The sequence below is a fragment of the Diadema setosum genome, chromosome 17 (genome assembly GCF_964275005.1).
Source record: "Diadema setosum chromosome 17, eeDiaSeto1, whole genome shotgun sequence".
NCBI classification, from domain to species: domain Eukaryota; kingdom Metazoa; phylum Echinodermata; class Echinoidea; order Diadematoida; family Diadematidae; genus Diadema; species Diadema setosum.
This window is the reverse complement of record NC_092701.1, coordinates 24,941,612-24,957,035: the sequence shown is the minus strand read 5'-3', so window position 1 is coordinate 24,957,035 and position 15,424 is coordinate 24,941,612. Positions and strand designations below refer to the sequence as shown.

At 36.4% G+C, this 15,424-nt stretch overlaps 1 protein-coding gene across 1 annotated transcript; it reads right to left on the bottom strand.

Moving 5' to 3' along the window:
* Positions 1-8,265: 8,265 nt before the first annotated feature.
* On the bottom strand, positions 8,266-13,863 carry LOC140240855 (uncharacterized). Its single transcript, XM_072320629.1, has 5 exons — positions 13,770-13,863; positions 13,159-13,224; positions 12,482-12,550; positions 11,167-11,299; positions 8,266-9,400 (listed from the first exon to the last, which is right to left on the bottom strand). The coding sequence occupies exons 1-5, from the start codon at positions 13,861-13,863 to the stop codon at positions 8,266-8,268; spliced, it is 1,497 nt and encodes a 498-aa protein (XP_072176730.1).
* Between the last annotated feature and the right edge of the window lie 1,561 nt (positions 13,864-15,424).

The window sequence follows — 15,424 nt, the reverse complement described above, 5'->3', positions numbered from 1 at the left end:
CGACAAGCTAAACGTGAATTTATCTCTATGAAGATAGGGTCTGCAATGGAAAATCCTAAAAAAAGTATGGAATGCCTTGCATTCATTAACCCCTGGAAAGAAAACTGGCAAGCGAGCAACTTCTATTAAAGTGAACGGTAATATTGTACACGGCCAGGCATTGTCTAATATTTTCAATGATTATTTCATATCCATTGGTAAAGATTTACATGATGATAATGTAGATGATACAGATCAGTGTGAAGAGTCATTCTTGTCTTATCTTGATCTGCCCTCCTTTGTGTTTCAGGATGTCATATCCTCTGACGCTGAAATGATATTGAAAAAAATTATCTGAAAGTAAGGCAACAGGTCCAGATAATCTACTAGCTAAGTTGTTAAAAGCTGTATCCATTATCATTGCACCTGTTGTCACTCACATTATTAATCTGTCACTACATACAGGCATTGTACCCAGTCAGTGGAAATGTGCTAGGGTAACACCTGTACATTAAGGGGGTAGTAAATCATTGTTGGAAAATTATAGACCTATCTCTGTGATCCCGATCTTGGCCAAAGTTATGAAAAGTGTTGTGTATAATCAACTGTTCAGTTATCTCAGTAAGTATGATGTGTTATCTGACTGTCAGTCAGGTTTCAGACCTAAGTATTCTACACAAACTGCCTTATTAAATGTGACAGATAAATGGCTTTGTGAGACAGACAAAGGCAATTTTACTGGGCTGGTAATGATTGATTTGCGTAAAGCTTTTGATATGGTTAATCATGGTATATTGCTTAAGAAATTAAAACTCTATGGGTTTGATAATTCTACTATGAACTGGTTTAAGAGCTACTTTGATGGAAGAACTCAGTTCACGTCCATTAATGGTTATACATCCCATAGTAGTAGAGTAACATGCGGTGTACCACAAGGGTCCTTGCTAGGACCGTTATTGTTCTCCTTGTTCGTCAATGATATGCCAAATAGACTGCGACGCAATGTATCGCTATATGCAGATGATACGTGCCTGTTTACGTCTTCAGAGAACATACCTGAAATTGTTACTAAACTTGATCACGATTTAAACAGTTTATCACTGTGGTTAAAGCAAAGTAAATTGTTAGTGAATGTGAAGAAATGCGAACTGATGTTCATAGGAACGCAACAACGTTTGAAATATGTTCAAAATGATCTGGCTAATTGTCATATTTATATTGATGGTAATGAAATTAAACAAGTTAAATTTTGTAAATATCTTGGGGTGGTCATTGATCACAATTTAACATGGAACAAACATATTGATCTTGTAATGAATAAGGTTGTGAAGAATATGTACCTGTTTCGAAGACTACGTCCATATATTGATAAAGATGTTGCTTTGACATTCTTTAAATCTTTAATTCAATGTCATTTTGATTACTGTAGTTCTGTATGGAGCAACGCTAGTAAATCGCTTTTGAGAAAATTGCAAGTTCTTCAAAATCGATCTTTACGAATTGTTATGAATGTTGATTATAGATATCCTTCAAATTCATTGTACACTGTACTGAAACTCGACCGTCTTGATTTACGGTGGTGGAAACAGATAGCATGTACTATGCTCAGAGCTGTGTTTAACTTTTATCCGCCATATCTATGTGAGTTATTTTTTTACCGTGAGTTAGTGTATCGTACTAGGTCAGGTGAAAAGAAACTACAACTTTTTCGACCAAAAACTAATTATGGGAAAAGATCCCTATGGTACAGAGGAGCTAAACTATGGAATGATTTAAATTATCAGGGTATAAATTCTATCCTATCCTACAAACGATTCATCCTGACATGTAATAACAATTCATTTTGAAGTGGCAGTAATTAATTATTTTGGGGTTTTGGGGTTTGGGTTTGGGTTTTGGGTTTTGGGGTTCAGAACTGATCTGGATTAAGGGTCATGGGGTAAAAGGTCATGGAACTCATTACATATAAAAACGGAAAAAATGTGTAGCGATGGAGGCATTCTTTCTTCTGTGTGAATAATGTTTTTTGTTTTTTTTTTAATAATGTAATGCATATTATATTGAAATGTATTGTGTGTATTTCTAAGCATATTGCATATATTGTACAAATATTTTTTCTATCTCTTTCTTATTCTTTTTACGTGTGTTTCAATGTTTGTACATTTTAATGATTGTATGTGTTTGTTTTTTTTTTTTTTTGTTGTTGTAATACTGTATATGGTCGGACCCCTGTGAAAAACAGCTCTTAGCTGACCAGGGCTATCCGTCCCATGAGTGGAGAATAAATAAATAAATAAATAAATGAAATGACTCATTAATTCTCTCACCAAAGGAATATTCCCCCAGCGATGACCTTTTTTGGTTTATCTTAAGCACCCATTCTCTTCTTCCTACTACAAACAAATACGAGCGGGCGATAATCGCAGCTTCCTCATCATCAAATACGGGGGCCGCCATTTCATTGTTTGTTGCCATGGTAATGGAATAGATGGTCTACAAATCGAATGACATCCGACACGACATTTATGGGCGTGTTGTGCATAGTGTGAACGGAAAATCGAATGTCGTGTCGAAGTGTCGTGTCGTTATGTCGTGTCGTGCTGTCGTGTCGAATGCAATGTGAATGCACCTTTACGCGTTGGCATCATGGGAAATAGCGTGTGTTTAGCGGCTTATCACTGACAAATGGATTTTCCGCGTACATATACACGTGGCTGGACGTGGTTAGACGTGCTTTGGAAATGCTTCAGCATTGCAACAGCCGCCAACGGCCATATCCCGTACAAAAGCACGGCCAAAACAAAATTGATTTGGCCGTGCTTTTGGACGGGAAATGGCCGTCGGCGGCTGTTCCACTGCTTTATTAAATACAGTTGTTGATTTGAGGTCATCCCAAGAGAATGACTAGCACGAGTCATACGGCCCACGATTTAAACATTGACAGAAAGTCCACGGGTTATACAGCCCATGAGCTCGACACGAGGCAAATAAGGCCCATGAGTCCGGCACTAGGCAAAAAGGCCCGCGAGATATTAAAGTGAACATCAAAATTTGGCACAGATTTATACTCTGTGTTTATGCTAGAATCTAAAATTCATACGATGTCTGCGGTAATGCAAGCACTTTTGGATGGATTTGGGAAAAATCGGCGAAGGTTTTTCTGACGTCAAACAGTAGCAAGGCCAGCGAATGCTGACAATGACCTTTGGCGAAGTGTTCGGGGCGGGTAAGTGCCTGAGAGACGTGGAATTTTACCTTCTATTTGAAGATTATTTGGTTATTGTTGATGTTTTAAAAGCAGATCATTCAAAATGAAAGATTTACTTTGCAAATGTTAGATTCACTTTGCACTGGCATGGCATTTATTCCGGCTAGATACCAATTAAACGCTCACCAAGGAAAACAGTTACCCCTTTGAGACCGGGCGTTTTCTTCTATCGCTCCTCGCCTATGGAACTTCATCCCATATTTTTTTTTTCCGTGAAATTGACATGGTAAAGCACTTCAAAACCTCACTCAAGACTCAATTTTGTTTAAGCAGGCATTTAATTGCTAACTTTCTTGTAGGAATCTGCGCCTTTGAATGTTTCTGTATACAACAGATATTTGACACTATACAAAAATCATCATCATCATCAGCTTGTGCATTATCTACATGGAGGACGTAGTCTGCTCTTGCTTGCTGATTCCATTCAGTGACGTCACAAATATCAGGCGTATTTTGCGAGATTCTTTAGGTTTTCGAAATAGACAGGAGAATGGTATTCTCCTCGATTTATGTTGCACAATTTTTTTCCGTGAGGTCAGGAATTGTAATAACTGGAGCAGGCTTTAAAACTCTATTTGCAATTTCACGAAATGTTATTCATGTTTAATATCTTTGAATGGGGGGTTTAAGCCCCGTGATGTAATGAGTGTCGAACTCGTGGGCCTTGTTTATTTAGTGTTGGACTCTAGGACTGTTTTTGCCTAGTGTTGATTCATCGGCCTTATTTGCCTCGTGTAGTGTCGAGTTCATGGGCAGCATGGCTCGTTAGGTCTATGACTCGTGGGCTGTACGACTCGTGGGTGTCGAACTCGTGACGTGCACCCGTGAATTTTCCTTTCCTTTGCAGAAAGCCTTATCATCTATCAATCCAAAGAACGAATACATTTCCTCCTTTTTTCTGTTTGACATGAATTTGTGATATTTCTAATTATTTCAAGAATAACTCTACCTTTCAATCTAATGAATCAAAAGAATAAACGTTCATTTAATGTATACAAAGCGGGGTCTCTGTTTTTCGGTCTGTTCTTTTCTTTCCCATCATCTATAAGAAACCCAATGTCTCTGTTTTAAGTTTTTGATCATAAAATACTAACATCGACTAAACTGCAAATGTATAAAGATGTATAGTCACTATCAATTAAGAAACAACGGAATATCACGACTTAATTTCGGTTAACCTACAAATGGCGATGAATGATTCATTGTGGAAAAGTGCAAACCCGGAAGCGGTTTACCACTGCAGGGACTTTTAAACTGAAGAAAACTATCATTCAGCAAAACTTTCTGTCAGGAAAATCATTGCACAATCAAACTTATCTTTTACTTGGCCACTAAGACCAGGCGTCCACTAGGGCGCGGACAAGACGTGGAAAGCAAATTTGTTAATTCCGCACTCATTCGGCAACCAAAAGTGGAAGTAGCACTCTTCGCTCCGTGTAAACTTTGTTTTTTGTTGCGTTCTTTTCAGAAATCATTTTCATTTGAGGGATTTTTAATAGTTGCTCTATACAGTGCATCGTTTTGTTCGCTTTAAATGTGACCGCCCAACTCAAAATCCACAAAAGTGGAACTAAGTCAAAATCTTATACCGTGTGTTTGTATATATATATATATATATATACATATATATATCTACATCTATATATATATATATATATATATATATATATATACATATATATATCTACATCTATATATATATATATATATATATATATATATATATATATATATATATATACATATGAAGAGTTTGTTCGCAAAAACCGATAAGTCCATTTTTGAAGATTTTGAAGTACGGTCTCTGTCATAAAGTATAAAATAATACCTTTTAAATGATATATTGGTCACCACATATAAAGGTACATTTTTGAAGTTATGGTCAAAAGAAGCAAACATTTTCTTATTATTCTCCTTTTTTTCTTGACCTTCTATCGCAAATATCTCCATTTGGCAAATATGGACTTATCGGTTTTTGCAAACAAACTCTTCATATATATATATATATATATTATATATATATATATATATATATATATATATATGTATAGCAATAATAATGTCACAACAGAGGAATACATTAAATGCCAATCTTGATTTTAATTAAAAATCCGAATTTTCGGGGGTCCTCCCCCTTCGTCAGGGATGACAGTGCGAATGAATTTTCACCCACCCGAAAATTCGGATTTTTAATTGAAATCAAGATTGGCCTTTAATGCATTCCTCTGTTGTGACATTATTATTGCTATTTCTAGTACTGCCAATACGCGGAGCAACTACAATATTGTAAATCTAAAAATTCTTGATGTTATCGCAGTTGTTTAGTTTTCTCGTAAGTTTTTTTTTTCAAGGGCATGGTTCTTTCTTATATCTAAGTTTACATAATATATACAGGCTTAGACTAACTTTTTTTCCCTCTCTCTCTCTCTCTCTCTCTCTGGTGTCCTATACGTAGGAATAAAAACACATACACGCACGAAACGTAGACTGTGCTATACAATATTTATAATTATTAGAAGATAGTTTGTTTTTTATTTTGCATATAAGCCCCTGCTTTTCTTCTTACAATTTTTTATTGCACTAGCTGTTATCACAATTACATACGCATAAATGGTATCTTATGCATTCTGTTCCATGTCGGTAAGCGTAATTGAAACTTAACTCTCTTTCCACTCCTTCAGAGACAGCTGAAAAGCTTTGTGGACAACGCCTTTTTATTCCTTGAAAAGAGAAATAATCCTCACGAACGCAAATTCACCGCACAAAGGCAATAAACAACTGCCTTAATTGATTGTTTGCTATGATAACCAATGATAATGTGATGTTAATGTTAAGTGCATCTATTTTTACATAGGAAATTAGCCTACAAATGTCCATTAAGATTACTTGCGATTCTTGAGTTCAACTGACCTCCTCTATCTTATATCTCACGCAAATGTGGACAACCAAGCAAATGATGAAAGATTCGTCACGTATATTTCTGATTCGTCACCATGTTGCAGATATTTAAACAAGCACATTTCAAATAGGTGATTTAGATGACACACAAACTGTAACTTCGGAAACCATTCATTCAAAATCTTTGTACTTCGACGTGTCATACCTGTGTTAGTTCCAAAGTCGTTCGGTATTTGAACAGCATTATTACCTTTTCTATGCTAGAATGCTAACTATCATATCATATGCTAAAATGTAGCAGAATTTTCATGTCATTTCTATTGAAACTGCGTATATGTTATTTACAATTTCTTTGCCGTTCTTGTGATGGGTTTGGGTAATGAATGGTACAAAATTTTTACCATCGACAAAAATCCAGAAACTGATTAACTCTGTCATGACTCTTTCAGAAAATATACCAAATTAAAGTCGATCACCTATTTTGAGTCCTCACGTAAAGTTGGAAGTGACAACTTTGTGTTGATATTGTGATTTTTATGCTAAAATATAGGAAAACGTTCATGTCATTTCTGTTTGAACTGTGCATATACAGTCCGACCTCTCTATCCGGACATGTAGGGACCTGAGCTAATGCGGATAAGGGATTTGAGACTCAATGTTTAATACGCGCAGCTGCCGACGAACTATCGCCTGTACCGTGCCTTGATTTAATGATAAATTTTTCTGTCCATGTTCCTACGGTGATGGGGGGGGGGGGGTAGTAAATGTCCGAATGCATGTTAGAAGAAAATTAGATGTAAATGTATCTTCATTATATTGAGAATGATATTTAATTCATGTGGGTTCGTCTAGGAATTTTGTTTGAGTTTGAAATTCCCATTTTCCCCGTAATTATTAGATTGACACACACAAAAAAAAAAAATCACGCCGAGATCGCATCCGGATAAAGGGACGCCGGATAGGAGAGGTCGGACTGTATGTAATTGACGATTTCTTTGCCGTTCTTTTAATAGGATTATGGTAATAATGGGCACAAACTTTTCATCATTGAAAAGCACTCCAAAAGCTTATCAATTATTTTATTACGGAACATATGTCAGTTAAAAACATTACACATATTAATATAGAAAAACAACCATCATACATACAAGCGTGTACATCGTTACGATAACATTATTCACTCCAGTCCAGTGATGAAGACAATACCGTGAGTGAATGGAATTCTTTAAAATCATACCCTATTCTTTTGGTCTCACGTTATAATTGTTACGGTTTTAGCATCACATACATGTATCAATTTAACATGAGTTTGATATTCATACGTTATCTATGTAATCATGAAATACATGGTTTAGTAATGGATTCATTCTCATCTCACTGCGACAATTTGGTTATCAAGTATGAGAACTTGTAAGTTTATTACACACGGATGCATGCATTTTTCCTTGTATATGGTGATTACATTAACTTCAATTTCTGTCTTGCTCGTGTCACCCATCACCCTGTAACAGATTACTATAGTGACAATATAGTCTCCAAACCGCGTTTCATTTAAAATTATTACAGACCTGTAATATACATCTCTTCAGTTTGTTTGTTTGTGTGTTTGTTTGTTTGTTTTTGGTTGTTTGTGTGTTTGTTTGTTTATTTATTTATTTTTTTTTTGGGGGGGGGGGGGTTGTCAGTTGAGCTGATAATACGCCGTAATCTTTGTACATGTACACGGATGTAAGCACAGTTATTACCATGGCTTAATCCTTGAAAGCATGAAATCTTAGAGGAAAAAGGAAAAATGTTAATAATAAGCTACTTGGTTGAATTTATACACTATATTACATCATCAAACTTTAAGATATCCATCAACACTATAATGATACATCCAAAAAAAAAAAATTAATCGCTATCTGAATCATTTTGTTTCTTTTGCAATTTTGTCTATTACTTTAGTATAACATGTCGTTCATATACTTAATTTGCATATTGATTTTAGCAATAAAGTGAAAGATTTCAAAATAACGGTCACAAATATATTATACTTTCTAAGAACTTGATGATTATTATGTGCTGTTTCGGTATATACATTCTGTGAGAACTCATAGTGTCCTCTTTCAAATAGCCACCTACATATTAGTGTAGTTCATATAGATTTCTTCCTGCATCGTTGGTTCTGACTCAACCCTAGAAGCTCCTCGTGTTTTATCCACCTGTGCATAGAGCTCCTCACACGGTGGCGGTTCTACGATCGAAATGCTACCTACTGTTTTGTTCACCGTCGCGTACATGTCCTCTCGGGTTTGGGATCTTGACGTAAAACTCTCCGGGTTCTGAATCTCAGTGTCGTGACAATCATTGAAGCTGTCCCCTTCTATCATCTTAGAACGAAGATCATTGGCGAAGTCTTTTTCATGATTCAACAGACTATAATCTCCGGAGTCGAAGGCATCAGGACATCGCGGTTGCTTGTTGGTATCAGTGTCACTTTGTTGCTCCGGATTCAGTTGATAGTAGAAGACGTCTTCAGAAGGCATGGCTTTTATGGCATCCTTGCTGGAACAGGGCTTACTATATTTTCTGTCAGGGTAGATCTTATGCTGTGAAGTTTGACCAATAGGTGACAGACCAGGGTTGTGACTTCCTGTTCTGTCGTCAGGGAAAGCATGATTGAGGCGATCGTACTCGCTTTCTGTAGGCATTTCGGATGAATCGTGAACTAACGTCAGTGAATTGTAATAACTGTCATCAAACAAGCACGCTTTACCAGTGGATCTAATGGCACCATTCATCATCCCGTCCGATTTACAAAGTTCTACATCCTGGTAGTCATTATGATCTCCATAAGCACACGCTGGTTGGTCCAGCGATGTCTCCTGCAGGCCACAATATTCATTATCAGAAGGAATATTCATTGAGGTCAAAGAAGTGCCGATGCCGGTATTTATGTGACTTTCGTCAGGAACTGTACAAGGGAAGCCACGATTTATGCTGATAAAGGTAGAAAGCCCCTCGTCTATCTCTTCAGCATCTTGGTAGATGTGACTAGTGTGCCCGAGATGGCCCCCTCTGTCTCCGACGGTGTTGTCCAGAATATGTGGCAAAAAGCTACCAGCTGTTGTAGCATTGGAATTGGTAGCGTCCGACAAAACGGTATGATCCGTCGTGATTGGCTCTTGTACAGAAGTGTCGATGGGATTCATCTGAAGCTGCCCGCCATTTGGGTGAACATTTGGCTGATGCGAGGTTTGCGATCTCCAATGTCTGCAATTTAATGGGGAAATTGAATTTATGATTTTACGCATGTGACCGTGCATCGCAAAGTCACCAAAAAGTCGCCATACATGGATTTTTAGTTAAGAGTAGATTGTGGAAGAGCAGAATCTAAGATTTAAAATGAAATATAAACGTCAGTGCAAACAGACTTGCCAAACCAATTTAAACAATGGAAAGACAGGCACACTTTGCAAAAGTGTGTACTCAAAAGAGAGGCTTTAAACTTTAGGGTCTATAGGCAAATGCGTAATTTCCCCCAGCTGTCTGCAATGAATGGAACAAAGAAAAAAAATATAAATTTCCATGAAAATCACAATTAAGTGGTTATCAAACTAAACTGAAAGTTTGCTCATCATTAAAGTACGTTATATTTATGGCCAATATAAACTTCAAATGCAACATTAGTGTGATTTCAATTATTAGAGATGAAAACTGTTTGAAGGGTTTCTAGTGTTTTAAATAGGTAAATCTGAGAAAGCCTACATCAGACCGAAACAAAGTATTTGAAAAACTGCAAAAGAATCATGGTGCGCAATCACATAGTATAGTGTCGTTGTATCGACAGCGCTTGACGCGTGACCATGTAGTTTAGCGTAATAAAGTCGGAAATCCTAGAGCTGACAAAAAAAGAGGTATATTCATTTTGCCCTTTCTTCGTGTTCACCCGTGCCACTTTACTTTTGATTAGGTTCATTTCAATTTGAAGGTCTAGTAAGCTTGACTGCCTATTGTTATATCATTCGAGGCTTTCTCCCTGCACACTATTCAGACGACTGGTGAGAATTTTCAATAATTAAAGACTCGGTAGCACTGGAAAATGTGGGTGTCCGATTGAATCGGTCTTAATTCGCTGCCCACCGAGGCATATTCGAAACAACGAATAGTGCTCGTCAGCCAGTTGTTTTAGGGACGATTCTAGTCAAGATTTTTCTTCTCCCCTCCCTCCCCCCCCCCCCTTTTTTTTTAGGCTGAGTATGTACTTGCACATCAGTGATCAGTGATAAAACTGTGCACAATTTGTTACGGGGATTTTCGAATATACCCGAACCGGGCCCGCCTTTCGAATCCATGTATCCCCACGATACGGGGTCTTTAAAAGATGTAATTTTTATTTCAAAAAAAAATAGTATTTACGAGATCAGCAAATTAAATCAAGATGAATGTCTTTTATTGTTTTAAAACAATACCACAAGGCTGACTCAATACTTGGACTTGGACTGGGAGAGATACTCATCTCGTATGATAAGCCTGCATTCACAAATTGGCAGTCTAACCACTCACACTCGCTTGACAGCCTCCAAAATTCAACTCCACATCATTTTGTCTTTGCTTGTTTTTCTGTGTTGTCCGTATCCTTTTCTCTAGTTTTTTGACTGTGTATACATAGGCGGCTCCTTGCCATTGATTTGGTGGTGGTTTTCGTAAAATATGTTGAAAAAAATACTGTATCGATTAAAGTTTTGGGCGACAGATGGAATAATAACATTATAAAATGTCTGGCGACCAGAAACTCGGGTTTTCGTGGTAACAAGTCCACCCACCAAGAGTTATGTAAAAAGAATACAAATCAGCAAACTTACTTCAATATTCATGTGCATTCAGTAATGTACACTCACTTCTGAATATGCTTTATTTGTTTCCTGGGTTGCATACAATGATTCCACACCCTAGATTTACAAACTAGTTTTCACAAAAATTCACACCCCCATTTCCTTACATCCCATATAATAGTTTGTATTATTAAAAAAAGTCACCTTTTCTTTTGATGTTTCCACAAAGCCATTATCATGGACAGTATGACAAGCACGGCGAAAACAACACCAAGAAGGGTTCCCAGGATGTAAGTAATAAAATTGATCTCATAAAGTTCGGTATCTGGTTCGGTATCTGGAAGATAAATCATTTAGTGAGTCCATCGTCACCTTAAAAATCAATGGAGGAAGAATTTGCTCTCGTAGGTTTTTTTTTTTCTTCTCTTTTATGATGACTATAGGCAGAAATTACGTTTGTTTGTTTTTATAATCAGATCAAATCATTATGAAGAGAAATAGTTCTATTCTGTAACCTGGCAAGATTTCTCATTTTGCTGAATTATCGCAGTATACTAACATTTAAAAAATTGTTTTTTGCTGTTGACGAGTGACTGTTAAGATAGCATGAGATGAGAGACTTCAGAAAATCAGATTATTCGTGCCCGGTTTGAAGTGTTGTACTCATAGAAGTTCACACACTTGAAGGAAAGAGCATAGGGGAATTATTACACAAATTCGTATAAGCAGATTCTGAAGTGATTACTGTAGTCGAAATGTTTACCACAACAGTTCCCAAGTCCCCGATTTACATTCAGGCAGAGCATTCAAACCTGACCAAAACTGTAAACGAATAAAGGATTAACAAAATTTTCTGTAAATGTTTACTTTGCATAGGCAGACGTAATGTACTTGGTCGCTTTTGTAAGCCATATTCACGATTGGAGCTTTTTCAAGAAAATGCATTTCTGTTCGACCAACGCAATGTGTTCTATGACAGTAACGATACCACGAAGACCTGATAAAGTCGTCAGACATAATATGTTTTTTTCAGTCCCTGTTGAAAAAAAAAGAAAGCACATTACAACTTGCCATTTCTTCATGGATAATGGGTATTCTGACTTTTGAATATGCATCGTCTTTCTATCTGCCTTGCTTTACTGTCTGCGGCTTTCTTCTTATAATGCGTTCATTGTTTAGATATGAACTCAACTCACAAACTTTCATATAAAAAAAGAACTGGGCAAACGCTTTATTGATTCCAATGTTATTTTAGTATCAGACTTTTTTGTCATCATAAATAAAGCAGTAGCACTTTCATACCTTGAATTTAAATTCAAATAAAATGATGTCGAATTTACCATGAATTGTCACCCGTGGTTCGCTTTTGCCATAAAAACATGTTAACAAAAGGATTACCCTAAAATGTAGATCAGTTGCAGCAAAATAGTTTTGACGAAATTACTGCCAGTGAGAAGGGGAAAATGCAGTAAAAAAAAATCCCACTTGCTATATGGGTTGAATCAATTCCTAAACTCACGTGACGAAGAAGTTACAGTAACTGTTGTCTCTCCAAATGACGTCAGAACTTGAATAGTCGGTCTATGCCCTGTGCATTTTAATCAAAACACAGGCAATACTGACAGTATATACTAGTACATGTTGATGGGAAATCTCCTAATCAGTTTGTACTTTTTGTGACAGCACTTTTCTGTGCAATATTACAGTTTTCACACTTTCCAGATCGACAATACGTACATGCATATACAGAACAATTCTTGTATCTGTCAGATATCAGACTTATTTGCATGGTGATCAAAGTACAACAGTACCTGTTTGTAGTGTATGAGTGCTCACAAAAGAGAAGTCGGCATTTTATTGAATTCATGTGATTGTCTTTGTTTTCTAACATGTCTCAAATCAACCGTTGCAGTCAAATGAAATAATACCACATTAACAACAACTGAATTTCGAGGAAGATGAACATTTCTCTCTAATATTTTTGATATTGATTGATATTATCTTTCACGTCATCTTTGCTGTTGTTGTCACGGTTTTTCAAAAGCGGTTAGAGGCTGGTCGAGATGTGCTTCATGAGCATGCTATTATTATCTATTGTAATCATCATAATCATAATCTTTAGGACATTTGTTATAACACAAAAATTTTGTTCACGCGGATATGATGAGCTATATAACTGCAAGCCTTGGTACTTACCATTAGACGTGTTTTGCATACTTTGTGTGGGCTTTATGCTGATGTTGACATCTTCCCACTCATCGTCTGTGAACAAAAGACCCACACACAAAAATAGTGACAACCACATAAACAGAATTCGTCCCATAGCGTAGCATAAAATGTCACTCGGAAACTTCACGGACTTAAAATGTTGTCTTATTGAAACGTAGTGATGAAAGCGCTGTAGTAATCTGTCATGAATCACTTGTTGATATTAAAATACATTTCACCTCTTTCTGTATGTTTTCTAATATAGGCAGAAAATATCCAGGGGCATTTTCAAAAACGCATCATTCTCATGAACATAAAAGACCGAAATAAGACTAATCTTTCCCAATGGTTTACATGTTAGGGTATAAGAATCTGTGCATTACGAGTTGTATGATTTTAATTGAATAAGTTTTGAATGATACAAACGCATTCGATTTACTTAGTTCAATTGTCCCATCAGATGTGGAAGTACTAATTCAATGTCGTCACAATCATTTGTCATTCTTCCACACTAATTGGTGGCAGATCACTTTGAAATGCTCCAGTGGTTATCAGAGATTAGGCAAGACTATACTGTAGAAGGTATTTGCACGTCACACCGTTTGTCTCCTTTCTGGCTTCACGGCAAGACGGAGTTGAAGTGTTCCAAACAGGGAAGTAGGTCGACCGCCCTGGTAGTCCCATACACTGCATTGTCGCACTCCCGTTCACGACGAACTCTCTGCCACAAGCGAGAGTTATCTTGGACCCGAAGCGTGTGATATTCGAGTCCCAAAGACCGTTAGGCACAATTCCCGGATGATCACAAAACCCAACGGAGACTTTCAATGAATAAAGAAGGCAGGGATTAACTTGCCATAATCAATTATATATATATATATATATATATATATATATATATATATATATATATATAATCATAATAATAATCAAGGAGAATATATTACAATATATCTTTTTCCTACAACATAATAATTCACTTTAATAGTCCCTTGGACCGACGCGACAATGAAGTACCCGCGGATCTCAGATCAGAAAGACCAGCACCCCCCCCCACACACACACACACTTTTATTACACGTAAAAGGAAAATGTATGACTCAATCTTATTTTTCCAAGCCATGTATAGAATCACTAAGAAATATGAATAATATACTTACCCATATATTATACATGATAATTAGTCCTTGTAGTTTCTGTAATCTTAATGTATGGTGCCATCAACGAAGATAATAAAAAATCAGTGATAATAAATTGATCAGTGAACACTTGTAAACTAATAAAAGACTCATGTATTATATATTTACCAGGGGGTTTGGAATAACTTCTTATTTCAATTAAAAGCAAATACGTGTAATAACAAAGTACATTTTATGCCATCAGTGAGAACAAATTTGTGCTTTTACAATGATCATTGAAGAAGTAGCAAATACAGCAGCTACCGAAAAAAGAATATAATGATATATAAATATACTGAAGATCATTTTTTATAAAATATAAAAGTTATAAAATTTCGAAGTAATGTGGCATTACAGATTTTAACTATCAGGACCAATTAACACCGACTACGTTGACTGATGTTTGGCTGCATTTATTTCACTCTCGGTAAAGAAAAAAAGGTACTTCTGATACTCACGGTTGAATGAATAAAATTGGTTGGATTCAAGCTGTGTCCTGAGAGGACATTGCCAATTGTGGGAAAAGCTTCCGCCAGAAAGGACGTTTGTATACACTTCTGACTGGAAACATATGCATCCCTCTTGGTGCAAGACAGCAACGCCATTATTTACGGAGTTTTCATAACAGGTAGATATACACTCTTCGTCCGAATGAACGCCAAATCCAAAGTTAGAAACGGCCTGAAATTCCTGTTCGTTATCCTTGTAGCATCCGAGAAATCCGGGTTCTACGCAGTTTCAAAATATGATGATGAAAACCAGCAAGCGCGGCTTATATAATATCATCCTTATCATTTTTCATGCAGGTGTCATTGACTTTAGATGATTAAAATAGAGATAGAAAAGATACAGTCAATGGAAATAAAGAGCATATTCAATTTAAGGAAGGGGAATCATCCAACAAAGGGGATTTTGTAACTGCATACTGGCATAATGATAAGGGTTTTTTCTCACAGTTTAAACAAAATCAAGTTCATGATATGTGTACGTAAACGTGTTTGACTATATTGCGATATATATATATATATATATATATATATTTTTTTTTTTTTGGGGGGGTGGAATAATTTCTTTAT